Source organism: Oreochromis aureus, linkage group 9 (assembly GCF_013358895.1).
Source record: "Oreochromis aureus strain Israel breed Guangdong linkage group 9, ZZ_aureus, whole genome shotgun sequence".
NCBI lineage: Eukaryota > Metazoa > Chordata > Actinopteri > Cichliformes > Cichlidae > Oreochromis > Oreochromis aureus.
The window spans coordinates 31,456,693-31,482,413 of NC_052950.1; the positions used below are offsets into that span (position 1 = coordinate 31,456,693).

A 25,721-nucleotide genomic window follows, 5' to 3' on the forward strand; every position below is an offset into this window, starting at 1 on the left:
CCAAAAATACATAAGCAGGGTGCACCTTTAAGACCGATTGTCTGCATGATCAACTCTGTCACCTATAACATCTCCAAGTTTCTGGCTTCGATCCTCAACCCGCTGGTGGGCAGCTCTGAACACCACATCCAGAACACCCTGGATTTTGTTGAGAAGGTGAGAGATGTCATTATGGAGGAAGATGAAACCATGGTCTCGTACGACGTTACATCTCTCTTCACTTGCATCCCAGTCACGGAAGCGTTGGAGGTAGTCTGTAAGAGATTACAGGATGACACCAACCTCAGTAACAGGACCACTCTCACCATCGACCAAGTGTGTTTGCTTTTGAAACTGTGTCTTCATTCCCCCTACTTCACATACAAGGGTCAGTTCTACAGGCAGAAACATGGGTATGCCATGGGCTCCCCAGTTTCACCCATCGTGGCCAATTTGTACATGGAAGAAGAGGAAAAGAGGGCTTTGCTATCCTACCCTGGAACACCACCAAGCCATTGGTTCAGATATGTGGATGATACCTGGGTGAAAATCAAATCTCAGGACGTACTACATTTCACGGATCACATTAACTCGGTGGATCGACACATCAAATTCACCAGGGAGGATATGAAAAGTGGCAGGTTAGCCTTCTTAGACTGTGAGATTTCCATCAGTAATGGGGGACATCTAAAGGCTGACGTGTACCGTAAACCTACACATACGGATCAGTATCTAAGGTTTGACTCTCATCATCCACTGGGGCACAAACTGGGTGTCATCAGGACACTACAACACAGAGCGAACACCATCCCCACTGACACAGCGGCCAGGGAGGCAGAAGAACAGCACATCAAGAAGGCCCTGAGTAAATGTGGTTATCCCAGCTGGACTGTTGTCAAAGCGGGAAAGACGCCTAAAGAAAGCTCCAGCCGATCCAGGAGAGAAGGACAACCGCTGCCCAAGCGAAAACCTGTAGTGATCCCGTATGTGTCAGGAGTATCGGAGCAGTTGAGACACATTTTTTCTAAACACCGGGTCTCTGTGGCTTTTAAACCCCAAAACATGCTGCGCCAAAAATTGGTCCACCCCAAGGATCGGGTCCCCCGACACAAACAGAGTAACATAGTGTACGCTGTTAAGTGCCAGGAGGATTGCCAGGATTTATACATCGGGGAAACCAAACAACCTCTGGCGAAGTGGATGGCACAACACAGAAGAGCAACCTCATCAGGCCAGGACTCTGCAGTCTATTCACACCTACAGGCCAGTGGACACTCTTTCAATGATGAGGATGTACACATCCTGGACAGGGAGGAACGCTGGTTTGAGGGCGGAGTCAAGGAGGCCATTTACGTGAAAAGGGAAAGACCATCTCTGAATCGAGGAGGGGGCCTAAGGGTACATCTTTCGCCATCTTACAATGCTGTGATTGCAGCCATTCCCCAACTCTCTGTGAATGGTACTCATGGCCATTGATCAGTGTTCTTTGATCAGTGGGTTTTGGTCAGTGATTGTTGATCAATGGTCATGAGAATTTGCATAATTATGATTAAGGAACTGACCTCACAGCCCATTGTTCCTTCAGTGGGCTGGTTTCAGTCATTATGCAAATGTACTGTTTATAAGATTTGGGGAAACCTGCAGTCAGCTGAGACTGAAGAAGTCACTTGGATGAGTGACGAAACGTTTCTCCCACAAAACGCTACGTCCAGATGAACAGAATCAACTTTTGGAGATAAACCCCAATCCACCTTTAACATGGTCCTTCTCCCAAACCTTCAAACAGGACTTTCTGGCCCTGTCATAGTAAAGGGCTGCTTAGAATATTAGAGCCAATGTCACAAAGTTCCTCCTGAAGTATAAGTGAGTGAGAGAGTTCCCTCACTTTGCAGCACAACACGTCTCACAAGATTTCTACAACCAGTCAGTGAAATTTGTACTTTGTGTTGTGAGATGAACATATGAGACACTTTGACTCTTCAGTGCAGTGTGGAGCCTAACAAAGATCTGTTTTGTGTCCCAGCTGATCAGCAGGAGGAGAAGAGTCTGACGGAGCAGCAGAGGAACATTTTCAGCCATCTGGACTCAGCTGAGTCACTACAGAGGAAACAATGAGCTCAACACAGAAGGTGAGGAAAATATCACAGTTTCACCAAATAATCAGTCACATCTAAAACTCTCATACTCCCAACCTGTTATATCACTGTGTTGTATATTATTATATATTATGTATTTTTAAATTATGTTTACAAACATTAAGAAGTCACAAGCAATTATTATTCTTTAATGTTATTATTAGTAGTAGTAGTATTAATTCAATTTTCATTCAATTCAGTGTTATTTATACAGCGCGAAATCACAACAACAGTTGCCTCGAGGTGCTTTATATTGTAAGGTAGATCCTACAATAACACATACAGAGTAAACCCAACAATCATATGACCTCCTATGAGCAGCACTTTGGTGACAGTGGGAAGGAAAAACTCCCTTTTAACAGGAAGAAACCTCCAGCAGAACCAGGCTCACAGAGCCTTCTTTACTCAAGTAACAGTGAAAAAGTACAGGCTAGTAAATGTAATTAGAGTAAGAAAGTAAAAGTAGCTCCTTGAAGAACATTTTTATCAAAAACTAACTAAACCTTGTGCTTTATTAATGTAATAATAAAATAATCTTAGTAGATGAAATACAAACTATTTATTTCTAATAAAGTTACTCAGTTTGAATCAGTTAAGTAGAAAATGAAGGAAAATAAAACATATGTGTATTTTCTGTTGCCTACACTGTAGAGGGTGACTTTGCCTCTAAACAGGAACATGAGCAGGGAAGAGGTTAAAGTGGGATTGAGCAGGTGGGAACCCTAAAATCAGCTGTAGTGGCTCAGCGTGGGGAAAAGAATCACAGCTCACAATAATTTCTATTGAGAGCTCCAGTAGATTTTCTTAAAGTACAGGCTGTGATCAGCTGACCTGCTGCTCTCTGTGGATGTACACAACTGAATTCAACCAGATGTCAGCAGATGTTTCATGAGCTGTCCTGGCTGATTTCCATCCTCTACACTGACAGTACACTGTCTTTATATTAGACACTATACTGTTGGTATGAAGGTGGAACTCAGTGAATGAATGTCAGCATCATGAGCTTCAGTTTAAATGAATCTCTGCTACACTTGATGTAATCTAACTGTGACATGAGCACCACAGTCACTGTGCACCAGTCACACACTGTTCTTTACTTTAAATCCATCACAGTTCTGCAAACTAACCTGTTTATCCTGCACTAACCTGCAGAGGATCTTCATGCAGTCTTTAAATAACACAGTTGGTCTGCCTCAGATTGTTTTGCAGCATGTTTCACAATCTGAAAAAACATAATGTCACATGTACAGACCCACTGTCTGATTTCAACACATGAGGACTTACATGTAAGCTTTAACTAAATACTTATTAAAATCCCCATAAACCTTGAGTGGACAAACAATAGAAATTAAACTCTTTAAATAATAAATAATTTTTTTAAAAATACGAGTCAACATGAAATAGTTTAGCCTTTTTGCTTCCTGAATCATCTTTATTACATTCTATAAAAAAACATTCTTTAATAATTACATTCTTTAGCTAAGAAACACAATTCCAGAATAACAAATATATTTTTCTGCAACATATCTGAATAACAAAAAAGCTTAACTTAAGAAATGTTAAACATGACATATTTCACGCAGTAAACATTAAAATTTTTACATTTTCAAAGCAATGAGTAACATATTCATACATAATGTATGTTATCATGTCATGTGATTCAACAAAGTGAAGTTAACTCTGAACTTTCTTTTGTTCTGAACTTTCTAATCTATGCTTTTGACACTGTACTCGAGGTTCCAGGTTGAGAGAAATCCACCTGTATTGACACACTAAAGCATACAATTAATATCATTATCATTACTGTTTGTAAAACATTCATTCGCTTCATCTTCTTAGAGTTTAACTCGTCTGTTTCTCTCTGTGAGCTGTCTTGACACACCACAGGCACACACATTTCCTGTTTCTGCAGACTAATCGAACTCTTTTGTTTCTCTTTGTATTCATAGTCTATAAACCCTCTTTAATTCTACTAAATCTTGATCTAAAACCAATACACCTTTATGTCACGCTCACGCCTCTAAATAGAGCCCTTTCAGACATCAGGAATCATCACACACACTGCCTTTTCTCTCAAACTTCCACTTGTTCACTCACTCTACTATGAACCTTTGTGGTGTTATTATTACCTATTTTTTATTATTTTTGTACAGATCACACCCAATCACTCAAAACCTACTACTCAAACTCCATTTATACAATTGTAGTGAACAAAACCAGCATCTCAGTCACAGGCATTTAGCAACATTTGCAAACAATAGTTATAAAGCTCAATAACACTCTAAACCGAAAGCAACAATCTCCATGCGCGTCACCGCTCCTCATTAGCTTGGTAGTGTCCACATATTTAATTCAGCTTCTCAATCTTGTAGCTTTAGCTGTTGTATACAGGGTTTGGCTCATTAGTTGTTAATATAGGTTTGCTCTTCATCTTAACAAAGTCTCATCTAAGATGACAGGTTTACAAGCAGGTCAGGTGTCTCTATGCACCTGATTAGTGTAGTTATTTCCTTATTTTCTTCATCTCATATATCATTGTACTGAGTTTGAGCAAACCTTAAGCTTGATTTAGACTACTTTTAACAATCATTCACCTCATATCATAACTGACTGAGGTGCCTCTTCTTATTAATAGTATGTCATTATTAATGTTATCATTGTATTGTTTTTTCCTTTTTTTTATAACAGCAATAGTATATTACAATACACTACTTTACTACTTTACTACTAATATACAATAGTATATTAGTTTATATTTTATTATGTATCCATCACGGGTCTGTGTGAATCTGCAGCTTCACACCTTCCCAAGCTGGAGACATTTGCTTTTCCTTGGCTGAACAATGACACAGCCATAATATACCTTATGCATTTCTCTTTTTATTTGATATATTTTCGTGTGAGTTATCTGGTTTCATGCATTCTATTCGTTCAGCTTGGTTGTCTTCCCAATTTTGTTTCATTGTTAATACCAGTTTACAGGTTGTTATCCTTTCTATTCTATTATCAGTTTGAATACATTAGATAAGCTCTACTTTAATTTAAGTTAACCTTAATTTAACCTTTTGTTTATTCCACTTCATTCCTCTTTCCATGCTTTAAAATACAACTCTTGTGTATGCTTTGATTTCTTTTTAGCATCCTTTTCAGTATTTATTTCTGCTTGGAGGGTTTCTTTTAATTTAGTTATTCATTTTCCCTCCCACGTGGGACATTTAGGTTTTCTTTTGGATTTCTCCATCTATATCCACTAATTTGTCCGGCGCCTGGACATTTTTTCTCTAACCACTGCTCGTCAGCAGTGAGTTTTGAAGCTTCGTTACCCATTTTAATCCTTTTAATTTTAATTTTAATTTTAATACTTTAATACTTTACATCTACACAACTGCGGCACCTTCTCTGGCACGAGAATCGAGAGAGGTAGTTGACACGGCCTTCTACTTTCAAGCTATTCTTGAAAGCGGTGTCATCTTTACATGATGAAACACGACCTGTTTCTCTCTTTTCACCAGTACTTGGGTGGCCAACAGCAAACAAAATAGTGGAATAGTTCAGCCTCCTTATTGTGCTGTAAAATCAACTTTTTCCACCAACAAAAATAAAACAACAACAACAATACCTTTTCAACGCGTTCTACATCTTATGGACCAGGTTTATCTAAAAAAGCTTCCAGCCCCATTCCGGGCGAGCGTTTACTTCTAGAAACCCTTCTAAAAAAGCTTCCAGCCCCTTTTTCAGGCGAGCGTTTACTTTTAGAAATCCTCCTAAAATAGCTTCCAGCCCCTTTTTCAGGCGAGCGTTTACTTTTAGGAATGCTACCAACCCCTCTGGGCAAGCCTAGACGTTTTACACGAGGTGTCTGAGCGTGTTAATATTCACCTGGTTGCTGATTCACTGCCGGTCTCTCAGGTCCACCTCATCGACCCCCACCGCCGTGGACCACTTTTAAGAACGCTGGCCAGAACCCGACCACGCGTCTCTGGACTTTATCCTGTACCTGGACAGGAGCTGTCGACAGACTTCAACGCGGGCTTCTCACGACGGCAGGACTCGATGAGGTTTTCCTGTGGGATCTCACAAAAATGCTTTGTCCCATCCGGCTCGAAGGACCAAGAAATGTCAGGAGTTTTCCTGTATTGCAACTCAGGTCAGAATAAAAACGCTCAGACAGGTTTAACGTGTACACGGGTGAGACTCAGGGAGACTCGCGCCCTGCAGTAAAAGCAGCCTTTATTCATAGCTTTTTCATAGACGTACAGGAAGAGATAAAATAGAACTGTGCTGCGTGCAGGCTTCCTGTTGAGTCTGCACTTCCCCATTTAAGTGTAACTTCCCCATTTAAGCTGAACACTGAAAGAGCAAACACATCTAGATAATGAAATGTACTTTTAAGCATAACATAATAAAAATCCTAAAATCCTAAAAAATCTCTTAACACACTTATTCCAAAGCCAAACAAAGACTTACTTCTTATTGATAATTGGAGACCCATCTGTCTGCTCAATAATGACTATGAGATTATGGCTTTAGTACTTGATAACGGAATTAAAGAGTTCTTGGATACAATTATCGATGAGACACAATCAGGCTTAATGAGAAATAGACACATTTCTAATAACATTAGACTGGTTTTAGATCGACTTGATTACTCTGATTTGGTATCTGACAATAGCTTCATTCTCTTCCTGGATTTTTAAAAGGCTTTTGATACAATTGAACATCAATTTATTTTCCACTCTTTTAAGAAATTTGGCTTTGGATAATTTTTCTGTAAAGCTTGAAAACCTTGTACACGAATGGCAATAGCTCAATTAAAATGATTAAGACTCCACCCCAAGATTTGACCTGTTATACAAGGAATCACCATAGCTGATAAGGAGCTCATCATCAGCCAGCTAGCTGATGACACCACTCTTCTTGAAGAATGCAAATCAAATCCGTCTAGCCCTTAGTGTTATTAGTGATTTCTCTGAGGCATCTGGTTTATGTCTAAATCTAAAAAATATGAATTTCTAGCAATTAAAGACTGCACTGCAAATGCTATCTGTAACATTTCTGTTAAACAAGAAGTCACATACCCAGGACTGTTAATATCCAAAGTCCAAAAGTCAAGATGCTCGTCAAACTTAAAAAAAACAAAAAAAAGGTACGTTCTAAATGAAGCTTCAGACGTCACTAATCACGTGACTCTGGCCAAACGAATCAAGCCTCGACACAGTGCTTCTGAAGTAGCGTGTTGATCTTTTTGACACACGCACCGGAGCGTCAGCTTCAAGCGGACCATCACTATCTCTCACATCTAAAGGTAAGTGTCAAGGTAACTTTGAACTGAGTTCAGTCAATCTCGAGTTTTTCGAAGTTTTCTGACTGAAGTTTTCTGTTGCTGTCTGTGAGAGAAGACCGTTAAAGGCGAGGCTCTCCAGAGTGTAGCAAAACAGGAAACCACAGCTGTGTGTGTGTAAGTGTGCAAACGAATAGATTAGAAGTGCAAGTGAGCCACGAGTATAGAAAGGTCAAGTTTAGTGAGTTGTTTTTCTCACCACTGATCACGCGCTCAACACTCTACACATACTTGTATCACACGCGCGCTCTCAAGCATCAGTATTGTACAATTCTGGGCGTCACATGATTTGAGGGTGTTACCATATAACGGAAATCTCCATTGTTCTGTAGCAGTGGTTCTCAAACGTTTCACAATGAGTTTCACCCTTACGAGCGACATCATAGCGCAGTAGTATTTGCCTATTTAACACCACATACACATACTTGCCAACATTCAAAAGGGCTCTCTCTCTGTCTTTCTATCTATCTATCTATCTATCTATACACACACACACACACACACACACACACACACACACACACACACACAGACACACACACACACACACACACACACACACACACACACACATATGTGTATATATAAAAAAAACACCCAGCACGCCCCTGCGGGTGGTTTATCCTTCAAGCTCGGGTCCTCTACCAGAGGCCTGGGAGCTTGAGGGTCCTGCGCAGTATCTTAGCTGTTCCCAGGACTGCGCTCTTCTGGACAGAGATGTCCGATGTTGTTCCCGGGATCTGCTGGAGCCACTCGCCTAGCTTGGGAGTCACCGCACCTAGTGCTCCGATTACCACGGGGACCACCGTTACCTTCACCCTCCACATCCTCTCGAGTTCTTCTCTGAGCCCTTGGTATTTCTCCAGCTTCTCGTGTTCCTTCTTCCTGATATTGCTGTCATTCGGAACCGCTACATCGATCACTACGGCCGTCTTCTTCTGTTTGTCTACCACCACTATGTCCGGTTGGTTAGCCACCACCATTTTGTCCGTCTGTATCTGGAAGGTCAAGGTCAAGGTCAAAATTTATTTATATAGCACATTTCAAACAGCCGATGCTGCACAAAGTGCTTAACAATATAAAAATGGCATTAAAAGTAACAATGTAATACAATAATAACAATAAAAACAATAATAGGACAATGAAAGAATTAAAACAATAACTAAAACTAATTCAAATAAGACCAAAATGCTTGGATCATAGTGTGTTAAAAGCCAGGGCATAAAAATGTGTCTTTAGTAATGATTTAAATTGCTCAAGTGTTTGTGCAGATCTAATATTTAAGGGGAGACTATTCCAAAGTCTGGGACCTGCCACAGAGAAGGATCTATCACCACGGGATTTGAGATTAGTCCGTGGGATGGACAGCATTAATTTTGAGCTAGACCTCATGGTTTTTCCTGGAGCATAGGCAGAGAGGAGCTCAGACAGGTAAGGAGGGGCTCGGGCATTAAGTGACTTAAAAACAAAAAGTAAAACTTTAAATTGGATCCTGTAGGAGACAGGAAGCCAGTGTAAAGAAGCTAAAACTGGGGTTATATGCTCTCTCCGTTTGGTACTGTGGAAGTCCCACAGGATCTTAGCTCGGTCATTCTCCACCACCCTTGGGGGCATCTCCCATTTTGACCTTGGGACTTCCAGGTTATACTCAGCACAGATGTTCCTGTACACTATGCCGGCCACTTGGTTATGGCGTTCCATGTATGCCTTGCCTGCTAGCATCTTGCACCCTGCTGTTATGTGCTGGATTGTCTCTGGGGCATCTTTACACAGCCTGCACCTGGGGTCTTGCCTGGTGTGATAGACCCCAGCCTCTATGGATCTTGTACTCAGAGCTTGTTCTTGTGCTGCCATGATTAGTGCCTCCGTGCTGTCTTTCAGTCCAGCTTTGTCCAGCCACTGGTAGGATTTCTGGATATCAGCCACCTCCTCTATCTGCCGGTGGTACATACCGTGCAGGGGCCTGTCCTTCCATGATGGTTCCTCGTCTCCCCCCTCTTTCTTGGGTTTCTGCTGCCTGAGGTATTCACTGAGCACTCGGTCAGTTGGGGCCATCTTCCCAGTCCAGGATGAGACAACAGTGCTGAAACTCACCAGTCCCCGGCCCCCTTCCTTCCGCTTAGCATACAGCCTCAGGGTGCTGGACTTGGGGTGAAACCCTCCATGCATGGTCAGGAGCTTTCTTGTCTTGATGTCAGTGGCTTGGTCTCCTTTGGCTAGCCTATTACCCCAGCAGGGTACCTGATCACGGGCAGGGCGTAGGTGTTGATGGCCCGGATCTTGTTCTTACTGTTCAGCTGACTCCTCAGGACTTGCCTGACCCTCTGCAGGTATTTGGTGGTTGCAGCCTTTCTAGTGGCCTCTTCATGGTTCCCATTCGCCTGCGGGATCCCCAGGTACTTGTAACTGTCCTCTATGTCTGCAATGTTGCCTTCTGGTAGTTCAATCCCCTCAGTTCTGACTACCTTCCCTCTCTTTGTTACCATCCGACTACATTTCTCCAGTCCGAACGACATTCCAATGTCATTGCTGTATAGCCTGGTAGTGTGGATCAGTGAATCGATGTCTCGTTCACTCTTGGCATACAGCTTGATGTCATCCATGTACAGGAGGTGGCTGACAACTGCTCCGTTCCGTAGTCGGTATCCGTAGCCAGTCTTGTTAATGATCTCACTGAGGGGGTTCAGGCCTATGCAGAACAGCAGTAGGGACAGAGCATCTCCTTGGTAAATCCCGCACTTGATGGTGACTTGTGCTATGGGCTTGGAGTTGGCCTCTAGTGTTGTACGCCACATCCCCATTGAGTTCCTGATGAAGGCTCTTAGGGTCCTGTTGATCTTGTACAATTCTAGGCATTCCAGTATCCAGCTGTGGGGCATTGAGTCATAGGCCTTCTTGTAATCAATCCAGGCAGTGCACAGGTTGGTCAGTCTGGTCTTGCAGTCTCGGCTGACTGTTCTGTCTACCAGTAGCTGGTGTTTTGCGCCTCTGGTATTCTTGCCAATCCCTTTCTGTGCCCGCTCATGTATTGACCCATGTGCCTGTTCATCTTAGCCGATATGATGCCTGACAGGAGCTTCCATGCAGTACTGAGGCAGGTAATTGGTCGGTAGTTGGATGGGACCGGTCCCTTCTTGGGGTCCTTGGGGATCAGGACCGTCCGACCTTCGGTTAGCCATTCCAGGTGTCTCTCGTTAACTAGGAGCTGGTTCATCTGTGCTGCCAGACGCTCGTGGAGTGCAGTCAGCTTCTTCAGCCAGTAGGCGTGAACCATGTCGGGCCCTGGTGCTGTCCAACTCTTCATACTGGAGACCCTTTCTTCGATATCTGCCACTGTGATGGTTACTGGACCCTGTTCAGGGAGGTTGCTGTGGTCTGCCCTCAGATCCACTAGCCACTGAGCATTGCCATTATGGGTTGCGTCCTTCTCCCATATGCTCTTCCAGTATTGCTCCGTCTCCAGCCTTGGTGGTGCTGTTCTCTTATTGTTCCCTTGCCACTGAGAGTACACCTTTGCTGGTTCTGTGGAGGACAGCTGGTTTATTCTCCTGCCTTCGATCTCTCTGGTGTACCTCCTCAAGCGGCTGGCCAAGGCTGTGAGTCTTTGCTTGGCAGTTTCCAAGGCCTCAGGTATGGACAGCTTGCTGTATTTCTCATGCACCTTCTTTGTCGCGCCTTTCTGCAACTCCGTTAGTGCTACTTTGATCTTGCCCTCTAGCCTCCTTCTCCATGGAGGGTACTGCCCCTTGTGGCTGTTCAACTTGTAGCCAAGCATCTCACTGATCACTGCTGCCGTAGTGTAGATCAGCTTGTTAGTGTCGGTAATCGTGGTTGTAGGTATCATCCGTGAGTGCTGCATTAACATCATCTAGCAGACCTTCTGAGGGTACTTCACGTAATCTTGGTAACCGCTCACGGGGATCCAGGATTCAAGCTTGGCCATGATCCTATCTTTCAGGTCAGTTCCTCTCGCACTCAACGATCCTTCTCCTATCGCACTTGGGGCTTTGTACCCAATCTCGGGTCGGGGTGATGATATCTCCCCCCTGACCTGGCGTCCTGACTCCTCCTTGCCGTAGCATTTATGTTGTACCTCATCAATCTCTAGCTGTGATAGCAGTCCCTTCTTTCGAATGTTGGAACACTGAGCTACTAGTTGTTTCGCCGTCATTGTGGATGTTGGGTATCGAAGAATCCATAGGTCCTTCATCCTATTCATGTAACCCCTTCCGCCAGGGTTACTTGCGTAGTAGCATTCCAACAACGCCCTGTTAATAATTTACGTCAGTATCGGACCGATACCGATACGTAATATCGGATCGGGCCATCTCTAGTTTGGTGCCTTTTTCTTAATGTAAAAAACCCTCAGGTTACAATCAGACATTTTTCTTCACTGAACCTGTTGGGTCTAAACTCAGACCCTGCTGTCTCCAGGACTTATTCCCGTGAAAGAAAAACAAGACAACAGCGATCGATCGATTTACTTGCAAGGGAGGCCTCGTCGGTATCTCAGAAACGCACTTCGAATCTCATTAGCCCCCCCCCCCACAAAGAAATTCCTTTCACCACAGAGTTAAAACAATGTAGAGATGGTAGCATAAAAATGACAACATTTAACAATTCACTTTAACAGAACCAAGCTGGTCGTTTTACCAGCTCAGATCTAATTCATATGACAGATAATATATGGTATAAACATCTAGATGATGGGAAAGTGGTATTCTTGGACTTTAGTCCTGCATTTGATTTGATAAATTTTGATCTTTTGATTGATAAACTAAAATGTTATTGATTTTCACCAGCTGCTCTGTGCTGGATGAAAAGTTATTTGTCTGGAAGACGGCAAAAGGTTTATTATAATGTTTATTTCTCCGAGGACTGCGACATGAACTGTGGTCTACCCCAAGGCAGCTGCCTCACTTCTCTATTCAGTTTTCACAAACGATCTGCAATATGTCTTGGCTTAATCTTGGGTATGCCAATGATTCCACCATGTTTTATTCAGCCATTGACAACTCTGAATTGACCAGCATGTCACAACAAAATTTGCTGAATGTGTTTGACTGGATAAGTAAAAACAACATGATTTTAAATGTATCTAAATCCAAATCTACCGTATGTTAATTAGAAGCAGATTAGTCAACAGCCCACAACTGAGTCTTTCCATAGCCAGTGTTAGAACACATCACCCAGATTAAACTACTCGGCGTTACCATAAATCACCACCTTTCATGGTCTCAGCACATCAACTGTTTTTAAGAAAATGGGACAAGGCATAGCTATGGCTATGAAATGCTCTTTCTGTATCACTTCTTCAATTATGAAAGATGTAATTAATGCACTAGTAATGTCTCATCTGGAGTATTGTTCAATCATTTGGTCAGCAGCTAATAAGACAGATCTTAACAGACTTCAATTAGTCCAGAATAAGGCGTCCAGATTAGATGTTCATACTATACTAATTAAAAATGGACCGATCCTCGCCTCACAAAATGCGCTACTTGGCGTAACCCAGCTTTGCTTATCAGAGAAGTATGTGTCACTCGATAGAGCGGCTGTTGTCTGCGAGACCTGTCGGCGAACTGGTGGAGCATTTGGAGCCTCACTACATGCTTCCAAACCGCAGCATTTTTAATCTTAATCTCTTCCATACTGAGGCGAAAACGAAACGGTTTGTCCCGTACTTCAGCTAGAATGGGGAAAAAAAGACTCTGGAGTCTGTGTCCTTAAGCTGCAGCTGCCTCTTCTTCTCTCATGTTTTCTAAGTAGCTGACAGCTGGTAACTGTGCACGTGCGGGTCTAGCAAAGCTTTGCCAGGGGGCAGGTAGGGCATTAACAAGAAAAGGGAGGCACAAAAAATACTTTTCTTTGTTATTTCAGTTGTCCATTGTGTGTGTGTGTGTGTGTGTAGGTGGTTGTGGGTGTGTGTATGTCCAGTCCATGAGTTTAACGTGGGTCAGATGTCAGGAGGCAGAGTTCAGGAGTCTGACAGCTGTGGGGAAGAAGCTGTTCCGGTACCTGGTGGTCTTAGTTCAGAGGCTCCTGTAGCGCCTCCCAGAGGGCAGGAGCGTGAAAAGTCCATGTGATGGGTGACTGGGGTCTTTGATGATTTTCCCAGCCCTTTTCAGACACCGCTTCCTGTAGATGTCCTTTATGGCAGGAAGTGGTGCTCCGGCGATGCGCTGGGCAGTTTTCACAATCCTCTGCAACGCCTTCCGGTCCGAGGCAGAGCAGTTCCCGTACCAGACTGTTATACAGTTGGTCAGGATGCTCTCAATGGTGCAGCGGTAGAAGTTCACCAGGATGTCTGAGGACAGGTGGTTCTTCCTCAGAGTCCTCAGGAAGAAGAGGCGCTGGTGAGCCTTCTTGACCAGCTTGGAGCAGTTGGTCGTCCAAATGAGATCCTCGGAGATGTGGACTCCAAGGAACTTGAAGCTGCTCACACGCTCCACAGCCGTCCCCTTAATGTAGATGGGTGGATGTGGGTCAGCATTCCTCCTGTAGTCCACGATGAGCTCCTTGGTCTTCTCGGTGTTAAGCAGCAGGTTGTTTGTGTCGCACCACTCAGCCAGACGATCCACCTCCTCCCTGTAGGCGGTCTCATCGTTGTCACTGATGAGGCCAATCACCGTGGTGTCATCTGCAAACTTAATGATGGTGTCAGAACCATCGGCAGGTCTGCAGTCGTGGGTGAAGAGGGAGTAGAGGAAAGGGCTCATTTGGTATAACGGAATAGCTTTAGTGTCTTGTTTTTAAAACTTGAGTATGGACTTATACAAAATGCAGCAAGATATTTATTTAAATAACAGTTTTATTGATTACAAAAAACGCTATATCAGATTCATATCGGTATCGGCAGATATCCATATGATATCGGAATCGGTATTGGACATTAAAAAGTGGCATCGTGCCATCTCTAATACTAATATCGATAAAATGCATTATCAACTTTCTTGGCTTCCTGTACAGGCTCAAATATTCTATGGCTTACTTGTAGTTATAAAGAACGCAATTCTGTTAAACACACCACATTTATTTCTGCTCAGCTGCAGTATCCAGATGAATTACAGGGAGTGCATAATTATTAGGCAAATGAGTATTTTGTCCACATCATCCTCTTCATGCATGTTGTCTTACTCCAAGCTGTATAGGCTCGAAAGCCTACTACCAATTAAGCATATTAGGTGATGTGCATCTCTGTAATGAGAAGGGGTGTGGTCTAATGACATCAACACCCTATATCAGTTGTGCATAATTATTAGGCAACTTCCTTTCTTTTGGCAAAATGGGTCAAAAGAAGAACTTGACAGTCTCAGAAAAGTCAAAAATAGTGAGATATCTTGCAGAGGGATGCAGCAGTCTTAAAATTGCAAAGCTTCTGAAGCGTGATCATCGAACAATCAAGCGTTTCATTCAAAATAGTCAACAGGGTCGCAAGAAGCGTGTGGAAAAACCAAGGCGCAAAATAACTGCCCATGAACTGAGAAAAGTCAAGCGTGCAGCTGCCAAGATGCCACTTGCCACCAGTTTGGCCATATTTCAGAGCTGCAACATCACTGGAGTGCCCAAAAGCACAAGGTGTGCAATACTCAGAGACATGGCCAAGGTAAGAAAGGCTGAAAGACGACCACCACTGAACAAGACACACAAGCTGAAACATCAAGACTGGGCCAAGAAATATCTCAAGAATGATTTTTCTAAGGTTTTATGGACTGATGAAATGAGAGTGAGTCTTGATGGGCCAGATGGATGGGCCCGTGGCTGGATTGGTAAAGGGCAGAGAGCCCCAGTCCGACTCAGACGCCAGCAAGTTGGAGGTGGAGTACTGGTTTGGGCTGGTATCATCAAAGATGAGCTTGTGGGGCCTTTTCGGGTTGAGGATGGAGTCAAGCTCAACTCCCAGTCCTACTGCCAGTTTCTGGAAGACACCTTCTTCAAGCAGTGGTACAGGAAGAAGTCTGCATCCTTCAAGAAAAACATGATTTTCATGCAGGACAATGCTCCATCACACGCGTCCAAGTACTCCACAGCGTGGCTGGCAAGAAAGGGTATAAAAGAAGAAAAATAATGACATGGCCTCCTTGTTCACCTGATCTGAACCCCATTGAGAACCTGTGGTCCATCATCAAATGTGAGATTTACAAGGAGGGAAAACAGTACACCCTCTGAACAGTGTCTGGGAGGCTGTGGTTGCTGCTGCACGCAATGTTGATGGTGAACAGATCAAAACACTGACAGAATCCATGGATGGCAGGCTTTTGAGTGTCCTTGCAAAGAAAGGTGGCTATATTGGTCGCTGATTTGTTTTTGTTTTGTTTTTGAATGTCAGAAATGTATATTTGTGAATGTGGAGATGTTATATTGGTTTCACTGGTAAAAATAAATAATTGAAATGGGTATATATTTGTTTTTTGTTAAGTTGCCTAATAATTATGCACAGTAATAGTCACCTGCACACACAGATATCCCCCTAAAATAGCTAAAACTAAAAACTACTTCCAAAAACATTCAGCTTTGATATTAACCCTCTGGGGTCCATGGTATAATTGGCCATCTTTGACTACTTTTGATTTTACCTCTATATTTCACCTTTAAAATGTGTTTTTCTTGCCTTGTTTGGTATCATTATTTTCAGCACAACCTCAAATATCTGAAATTTGAGTTATTTTTTCATTTTGGTATACTATATTAGCACAGTTGATCTAAATTCAGACAAAAAATTCAAAATCCGAGTAGAAAAAAGTTATATTTTTTTACCTTAAAACCCACAAACATGTTTAACGAATCATTTTCATAACTTGAAATGCAAATAGAAATTGTACATTTCTAAAAATTATGCACAAGTTTTGCAAACAAAGTTATATGGTACTATTTACCTAAAAATGCAGCCAAGGCCTCAGGCGTTTTTTATATAACCATTTAAATCTATTTACAGAACAATTAGGTGTGCTGCATCAAATAAGAAGGCACACACATTATTTGTGCCAGTCCAAAAAATGTAGTTTGTGTTCAGTATAAGACAGAGGAGAACACCACAGGTCTAAACCCTGCAGGTCTGACAACTGGACGTGCAACAGTCCAGTATTCTATGTGGAGACAGCGTTTACACTGGAATCTGCCTTTGACAGCTTTTTTAGATCAAATATGAAATTCAGCAGTCTAACTGACACACAATACAAAAAAATCAACCACACAACAAACTAACTATAGCCTCCAAACACGCTAAACGTCACTAATGTCTCACATATGAAAACTCGCTCTCTCTCTTTCTTTCGCTCGCCTGCTTTCCGTTGCGGTGTCACTCCTAAAAACTTCCCCTTCTCCCTAAACAACCAAATGTCACATGTTGCCATATCATTTTTTTGATTGGCTAACATGGTAAACTCTAACACCAATAGGGAAGGGGTGTTTTTTCTTTTTCTTTTTTCACTCACAAGCGGAGAGTGTTTGCTAGCGCTGTTTGTAGAAAACGCCGTTTTTACCGTTCTTCCCGCTGTAAACACCACTGTTTTGTTCAGAAAAAAACATCGCGTGTATTTTTTTTAACTCTGGTTTTACGTGGCCTATCGACACAATTCAAAAACTGGTATATAGTTTGAAGTCCGCACTTTCGACCCAAGTTGAAATGGAGACTCTGACTCGCTGCATCTTGTAGCTGTGTCGTCTTAAATTGGTCATGTGATTTTGACGCGCCGGCGCGTCCAGCGACCCCAGAGGGTTAATGAGTTTTTTGGGTTCATTGAGAACATGGTTGTTGTTCAATAATAAAATTATTCCTCAAAAATACAACTTGCCTAATAATTCTGCACTCCCTGTACATAATGATATTACACGATTTTCAACAAACTGCAGTTTAGTAAATCCTCAAGTTAAAAGTAACTTTTTGTAAAACTGTTATATTTAGAGCAACTTTCAAGTGGAATAAATTGCCTTATAAAATTAGAAAATTAGCAACTATTCAAAACTTCAATGAACATTTAAAAGCTGATTTACAGAACTTTTAGTTGTTGTAATATTGTAAGAGATGATTTGTTTTTGATATTTGTGTAATGTGCCTCAATGTTATTGATATTATTATTATTGTTATTATTGATTGCTTATATTTTAATTGTGAAACCTCACTGTGGATGTAAGAGCCAAATTATGAGGATATTTTGAATCCACTTTATTGTGTAATATTTTATATGATTGTATTTGACGGTAGACGAGCAACATCTGTTGTGGAAGCTAATGGGGTTCCTTTTGAATAAACAAATAAACAAACATAATTATTCAGTGATAATAAATCTATACAAATTATAGAAATATGTAATAGGAACAACAACTATGTGTGTGTGTGTGTGTGTGTGTGTGTGTGTGTGTATTTGTGTACAACCAGGAGGGATGGGCATGATTTTAGTGTTTGAACAGTCATGAATTATTTTTAATACCAGGTTGGATGTAATGTGTTAGAACTACCAGCAGGTGGGGATAAGAGACCTTTAAGGTGTTTGGTGCCACACTCCACCTTCAGGTTTAAAACTAGTGTTAATGGAGGGAGTTTGAAGGTTCAGTTTGTTCCACGACTGCATTTCACTCACTGCCTCTGTTTGTATCTCTGTCACTGCAGGACCAACATGGAGCGAGAAGTCAGCGCTCTCAGGAGGCTGACAAACCTCACAGAAGAAAGAGAGAGAAAACATACACCTGTGACGAGTGTGGGAACGATTTTGCTTGGAAGGAATCCCTAAAACAACACCAACTCATCCACAGTGGAGTTAAACCGTACAGCTGTGATCAGTGTGGCAGAGCTTTTACTCAAAGAAGCAAGTTACAGAGGCATCTAGTTACCCACTCTGGAATTAAGGCATACACCTGTGACGAGTGTGGGAAGGATTTTACTGCGAATTATGAACTAAAACATCATCAGGTCATCCACACTGGAGAGAGACCGTTCAGCTGTGACTTGTGTGGAAAGTCTTTTTCCAGGAAGCGTAACCTAAAACAACACCAACTCATCCACAGTGGAGTTAAAGTGTACAGCTGTGATCAGTGTGACAGAGCTTTTACTCACAGTGGCAGCTTACAGAAGCATCTAGTTACCCACTCTGGAATTAAGGCATACAGCTGTGACATCTGTGGAAAAACTTTCAGCCAGAGAGGGCACCGAAATACACACCTACGCATTCACACCAGACATGATGTGTACTGCTGTGAACAGTGTGCCAAATACTTTGCTACAGACGCACAGTTACAACAACACATGTTTACCCACACTGAGGAGAGACCTTATAAATGTGACCTGTGTGAGAAGACTTTTAAATCTCCACATCACCTGAGAGAACACCAACAGATCCACACCAGAAAGAGACTCTACAAGTGCAGTTACTGTGAGGTATGTATTTATATTTTTATCTGTGTTAACTGAAACAGTAAAATGTAATTGGACGTCTGCAGAGATGCTCTTTATTTCAGGCGACGTTCAAGATAAAAATGTTGAAGTACTGACTTATACTGTCTTTGTGTCTTTGTTTAGAAGCAGAGCGACACAGATGGATCCAGTTCTCAACCCTGTCATCACTGTGATGGTGGGAAAGACTTTCGTTGTGACCTCTGTGGAAAAACTTTCAGTCAGCAAAAGAACCTAAAAATACATCAACGTAAACACACTGGAGACAAACTGAAATACTGCAAAGAATGTGGGAGAAGCTTCACCACATCAAGTTACTTAAAACAACATGAACTGATTCACAGTGGGGTTAAAAAGCACCTCTGTGATCAGCGTGGGTCATCCTTCACCACTGTAAGTGAGCTTAAAAGACACAAACGAGTCCACACAGGAGAGAAACCATACAAGTGCAGACACTGTGAGAGAAGCTTCTCACATTCAACTACTTGTAACAGGCATGAACGTGCACACATGGAAGGAAACTACAGCTGTGACCAGTGTGACAAGAGCTTCAGGAATCTCAGTTCATACTCTGAACACAAAACGATCCCATCGTTACTAATAAACTGTTTCACTGTTACCAATGTGCCAAAACATTCACCTCATTGTCTGCTCTGTGCAAACATCAGCGTGATCACTCAGGACTAGTAATGGGTAGATGAGGCCTCGTGAAGCATTTCAGCACATTCCCCAAACTGTATCGATACTGTGTCGACACAGTGTTGCTGTTTTGCTCCATACTGACACCTGCTGGACCTTAAATATCATTGCAGGCAACTTACTTGAGAGTCACAACAGACACTGATTCAATGACCTAGTCATAAGTGTATACACTGTAAGGTATTGTATTTTCCATGGAATCATTTCATATCTTTTACGTTTTAAATATTGCAGACATCTGGGGTGGCTGTACCTCAGGTGGTAGAGCAGGTCATCTACTGATCGCAAGGTTGGTGGTTCGATTCCTGGCTTCCCCTAGTCTGCATGCCAAATATCCTTGGGCAAGGTACTAACCCCAAATTGCTCTCCGATGCATCCATTCGAGTATGAATGTGTGTGAATGTTAGCTATGAAGCACTTAGAAAAATGTGCTTGTGCGAATGGGTGTGCATGGGTGAATGCACAAGTTGTGTAAAGTGCTTTGAGTACTCAGATGAGTAGAAAAGCGCTATATAAGAACCAGTCCATTTACCATCTTTCGTATGACATTAAGTGAAAATTAAAATGAAAGTATTGTGAATATAATATTACCCATTTAAATGTAATTGACTCAGTTTATTATAAATTTCTATCCAGAAAAATAAGTTCATCCATTGTTTTTGCATTCAGTCTATTGCGTTTGTTTTGTTTTTTTGTTTTTTTTACACCATTTCCCCAGCTTTGGAAAACTCACAGGCACAGATGAAGGTGGGATACACAAAAACTGTAAAGCCAGGTGGAAAAGGTTCAGATAAGATGTCTTCCTATTCCCCCAGTACGTTAAAGGATCCTCTGATCTTGGAATGTTTCTCTCCGACACTCTACACAATACTAAGGGGTTGGCAGTCCTTTATAATAAAATTCAGGACTGCCTGGTCCAGAACAATCTTCCTAGATGCTTGATTTCAAAATAATAAAATACATATTAATAAAAAAAAATGATGATAAAGCTGTTCAGTGTCAATATAGGCCTACCTTTGTTCATTGTCAGTGTTTGTCTCCTCATTTTCATGCTTGGCTCTGTAATGCCTAAACACTGAGGAGGTGTTCTGATAGATTACACTGAAACAAAGACAGACAAACTATTACCTTATTTCCAGTTAAAAGATCAAAATGATCCCACACAGCAGAAACATTTGTTTTTCTTTCGGGGTCCATTTTGTTATGGAGAGATGTGTTGGGGTTTTTTTGTTTGTTTGTTTGTTGTTTTTTTGTTGTTTTTTTGGTTTTTTTTTATCTTTGCGAGAGTAATTTTCTGGGGGGGTTGGTGGCAATTCATTCCATTGGCAGATGCGGTACCTTTCAAACACAGCTTGGCGCGTTGGCAATGAGCGAGACAGCGGCTGTATCGATCACGTGACTTTTTCTTAAAGCGACGCACGCACCGATACAGGCATCGCTAGGTGAGCTTGATACAAGCGTCGGTGCGTCAGTGTTGCTGGACCCATCACTACTCAGGACTTTAATCACTCCCATCACTGGATCACAGTGAATCTGAAGAGACAGAAAGATCCTCTGGTTTCAGTGTCAGACTCAAAAAGCTTGAGATCAGGCTCCACAGAGTTCAGATAGAATCATTTAAACTTGTGTTGAACTGAACTGGTTGCTGGGCTGAACTTCTACATAATACAGATTTACATGGGATCTTATTTTCTGTCGTTTTACTGAGTCAGTTTTGTCCTTTTTTCTCTGTCCTGGTTTTGCTCGTCTGTAAATAATTGAAACTCAGTCAAATAGTTCATTGTTCTCCAGCAAAACGTTTTGGAAACTCATGTTTAACCTTTAAAACTCTGACATGTTTTAGCACACAAGGCTTCATCGGGAGTTCACTCATGATTGGACCATGAGAATAAAGGTTTTAGTTCTTTCAAAGAGAGTCTTGGAGGTGTTTGATGTTTTGTTTTTCTCTGAAACCACCTGAAAGAAAAACTATTTTTCTTGCTTTATGTAGTGTGGAAGTTTTTAATGTTTCTTTCATCTGTGATGTTCTTGAATGTGTTCACATGAAGATGGTACAAATAAACTGTCCTTTTAGCTTTAGCTCCTAATTTATTCATTATTTATGGATGTAGCACAGCAGCAGTTTCTTGATTAACACATGGAGGGCTCGGGATCTGATGGTAAATAATGTTTTGTGTCCTTGTACACATCATACAGCTCAGCTGTTCCACAGATGTCAGGTTTACACAGTGGGATGGTTTGTAAGAACGCAGCTCCCCTGTGGATAAATCCTTACTCTTAGCCTCAGGACCTCACACAGTCCCAGCAGGTTCGGTCAGAAGATTTATACCTTTTTCATTTCTATATGATTCTTCTTGCATCTAAACAAAGATGATTATGATGATGATGAGTCATTTATGAAACAAGAAGCAAAAAATATTGTTGTATGAGGATCTTTATGGCAGATTTTGTGCATCAACATTTTTGTACATGAAAATGTTGAAAGGATGCAAAGGAGGAGGAGGGCACAAGAGCTCAGCACGTGATACTGACTGGAAGCAACACAGCTGCTGTTGACAAAGCAGCAGAGTCAGATATGAATGCGTATTGAATTCATTGTGTAAATATACCAGATTTATCCACATACGCTAGTTTTCACCCTTTTTTCTTTTTTTTACTTTCAGTAAGTTTACTTTTAGCTTATTTTTACTTTCTTAAGACGCAGGAGAATCTGATTCATCATGATTGAGCATTTAATTAAAGTAATGTTTAAAAGACATTTCTCGTTTGTTCTTTCAGCTGCAGCCTCGCTGGTGTTTAACTGTCTGACAGTAAAGAAGATAAAAGATACGTGCAAACACAAACACATGAAAAGTATTTGCAGAAAAGCTTAAAGCTCTTGTTTGTCTGTTTTGTCGTTCCAGTCATCGCCAACATGGCGAAGATGTGAAGCTGCCTTTCTGCTACAGTATCTCCTTACATACATTTGCTCATATCTTGGGACTTCTTATAGAGTGTCTTTCTTTGACCATGTCTCACTGTGTTTTATTCTTGATGTTGGATTTAACTCTTGCATGACTTAATTTTAATAATGTTAAAATGGATGGATGGCTAGACGGACCCCCTGAATTAATCATCTGAAATCTTTTTATTCCTTTATTCCACTGCTTTCAGGCATTTCTGTGCATCCAAATTTATATATAGATATCGAAACACTCATATCTGTACAGTTTGTTAATATCTTCATAATCTCCAATAATGTTACACCCCAGTGCTTTCATTTGAACCCCAAGTGCAGGGGTGTCCAAACTTTTTTCACTGAGGGCCACATACATAAAAATATAGGAGGGGCTGGGCCACTTACTAGAAATTAGGTATATAACTTTAACTGTAGTGTATTAAAGTTAGAAAAATCATTTAAAAGTGGTCAAATGTCTTATATTGTTGAATATAATTAAAGACAAAACTGCCTTCATCACAGCTTTCCATAAATGGATCTTTATTGATTTATTCAGAAAAAGCTTTGGTAGCTCATTCTCAGAACAGCAGCCTCAGATTTCTTCTCAGACAGAAGATTTACAGCACAGAGAAAAAACAATAAAGAGGGAAATGGGACGGGTACATTTCAAGCTTGTTATTTAAGTTCTTAGGCTTAGCAACACACCTATTAACGTTCGTTTGAAACGGTTATCAACATTAACAGACTGAACCGGACTTAATAACAGGAGTCCATATAATTTTAGTAAATTATTCTGGTGAGTATCAGCTGCGCTGGGTATGTACATCGGGCCATCCAGCCGCGGTGCTGATCCGACGCCACTCGTGCCAAAAATCCGGACAAATGTCACTTGATCAAGGAGCAGATCTGCATCAGATGAGATCAGCTGACTGCGTGTGCGTGCGCTGTGCACAGCGGTGTGTACTCTGTGTGTTAACAAGAAAAACGCATACAAGAAAGTGGTGCGCAAAAGCAGGGTAGTGACAGAATTGATGCGCATTATTGATATTTGAAGCATGTGTACCTGCACATGCTTCCTTATTAACACACGGGTACTGTGGAATATATTTTTTACTCACCTAAAGCGCTCGTGCTCTCATCCACTCCCCGCAAAAAAAAATTAGCAGCTGTGCGGCGTCTGTGGCATCGCATGCGATGGAGTAAAAATCAAAAGCACAGCTTTATTAGACAGTTGCAGTTTAATGTTGGCTGACAAGTCTTCAGTGCGTGGCACAACTGTACTTCTGGACATGCTGACGTTGTTTAAGTCCTGCACTTTTTTCGGGCACATTATTTCGGTGAGTTTAACGAGACCGTGTTTTATGAGGTCTCCATCTGAAAAAGGCTTGCCATGCTATTGGAGCCTTTTCCTGGACAATTTGAGCACGAAAAAAATACTGTTGCTGACCGTGCAGGAGAGCTACCCTTTGCTTTAATTTCTGCTCTCGCTCAGCAGGTAGGATGCATAGGCCTGATGTTTGGTTTCATAATGACGTCGTGTCAAGTGTCATTGTCTTTGAAAAAGCACAGAGTATAATGCATCTATTTTGCAAAATAAATAATACAATAAATGTTAAAAGACTTTCCAAAGGGTACCCTGTTTTCCCCTTCGTTGTATGTACAAATAGAGATAACATAATTATCTGAGGAACAATTGTCAATAAGCAGAGAAGTTCTTAAAATATTAATGCAAGACATGGAAGCAGCTCAGTTTCAGTTTTTCAGTTTTCAGTTTTATTTGTCATATGCAAGTTAGCACAGGGTCAACATCGCAATGAAATGTGTTTGACGAGCAGCGGTCTCTCAGCAGCATGATACAGTAGGAAAAAATATAATAAAATATAATATAATAAAATAAAATAAATAGAAAAATAGTAAAGAACAAAATATTAGAGAGACATGGTAAAAGAGAAAAGATGACTAAATACAGGGGCGATTTTAGCCCATTTTTGGGGGTGCTTCAGCACCCCCAAAATGAATCAAAGCACCCCAAAGATTTCTTACTTGTTTTTGACAATATTTGCTGTTTGTGTGACACACTACTAAAAAAATATAAAAAGCATACAGTATTTGGTTGAGACGGAACATTTTAACAACAAAAGTATAGATATCCCCCCTCTCCCAAAATGGTTTGTTCCAGCTCGGCTCTCCGCTGCTCTGGCTCCGTTGCTGCCAGAGCGATGGTGGCTGAGACGCAGCGGAGCGGAGCTGTAAGTGCCTGGCTTAAAACAGGGCATGTTAGCTGCATTTACCTTCCGTTACTCTTTATATAGTTAGGTAGGAGTCAGACCATGTTTCTTTTTAAGCTGAAAAACATTACACCCAGGTAACCTGCAGTGTGGGAAACGTGTTTTCCTACGATGTTTGCTACCGTACAATCCCTCCTGCTCTGTAGTAAAATCAGCAACATTTGACCGTCCTGTTGCTCCCATTGAAATGCATATAGCCTATTTAAAATCTAAAACTGAACATTTTCCGTAGCCTGCTGTTGTTACCACTGTCCTGTTTGAAATGGATACTAACTAGCTAACTGACTGAATGCCCATTAACCTTATAACTCTTGTGTGTGTGTGTGTGTGTGTGTGTGTGTACAGAGAGACAGCCAGGTTCATAATGGAAGTTTTTTCAAAAAAAGGAGCCACATTCAGGTAAAAGTGTAAAATCAAATAATCCGTTAATCAAGAATAATGTTGGATCAGTGTTTCAATATTTATATCTTTTATTAGATGTTCTTGTGGTTTGGTTATTTGCCTTTTGGTTGAAAGTACACTGAGAGAGGACTTTTTGTTAGTGATCTTAATAGTATTTTTATATATTAATGTATTTTTTTTTATCTAATTGAATACAATCTATTTGTGTATGATTGTCAGTCCAAAGAGGGAGAGAGGAAAGAGGGGAACATGAGGAGAAAGTACAAGGTCAGGAAGAACCAGGTAAGAAAACAGACAGGGAACAGTGACAGGCAAAACAGAAACTGTTAAACTGACAAAGAGAAAAAACCTGATTTTACTCACACAATCTGGAAGTTGTGTCTCCCTATATTAAAGCTGCTATACAGAATCTGCAAAACAAACTGGGTTGAAACATTTTTGACCCTCTTTGACAACATTCCAACATAACATTATCATTGATTGGGGAGATTAAAATTAATGATATATTTTTATGTGGTTCAGCCACAACTTTATTAAAACCTCAGCCAGT

At 41.3% G+C, this 25,721-nt stretch overlaps 1 protein-coding gene across 1 annotated transcript; it reads left to right on the forward strand.

The window, feature by feature from the left end:
* Nucleotides 1-2,080: 2,080 nt before the first annotated feature.
* LOC120441835 (zinc finger protein 271-like) lies at nucleotides 2,081-22,472 on the forward strand. Its single transcript, XM_039617285.1, has 4 exons — nucleotides 2,081-2,108; nucleotides 18,065-18,829; nucleotides 18,971-19,451; nucleotides 22,447-22,472. The coding sequence occupies exons 1-4, from the start codon at nucleotides 2,091-2,093 to the stop codon at nucleotides 22,470-22,472; spliced, it is 1,290 nt and encodes a 429-aa protein (XP_039473219.1). The 5' UTR covers nucleotides 2,081-2,090.
* The last annotated feature ends 3,249 nt before the right edge of the window (nucleotides 22,473-25,721 follow it).

What these genes read in the sequence shown, in the direction of transcription:
- LOC120441835 (XM_039617285.1), top strand. An exon ending in ACAAGTGCAGTTACTGTGAG is followed by an intron (nt 18,830 to 18,970) that starts GTATGTATTTAT and finishes GTCTTTGTTTAG; the next exon opens with AAGCAGAGCGACACAGATGG. An exon ending in CCCATCGTTACTAATAAACT is followed by an intron (nt 19,452 to 22,446) that starts GTTTCACTGTTA and finishes TTGTCGTTCCAG; the next exon opens with TCATCGCCAACATGGCGAAG.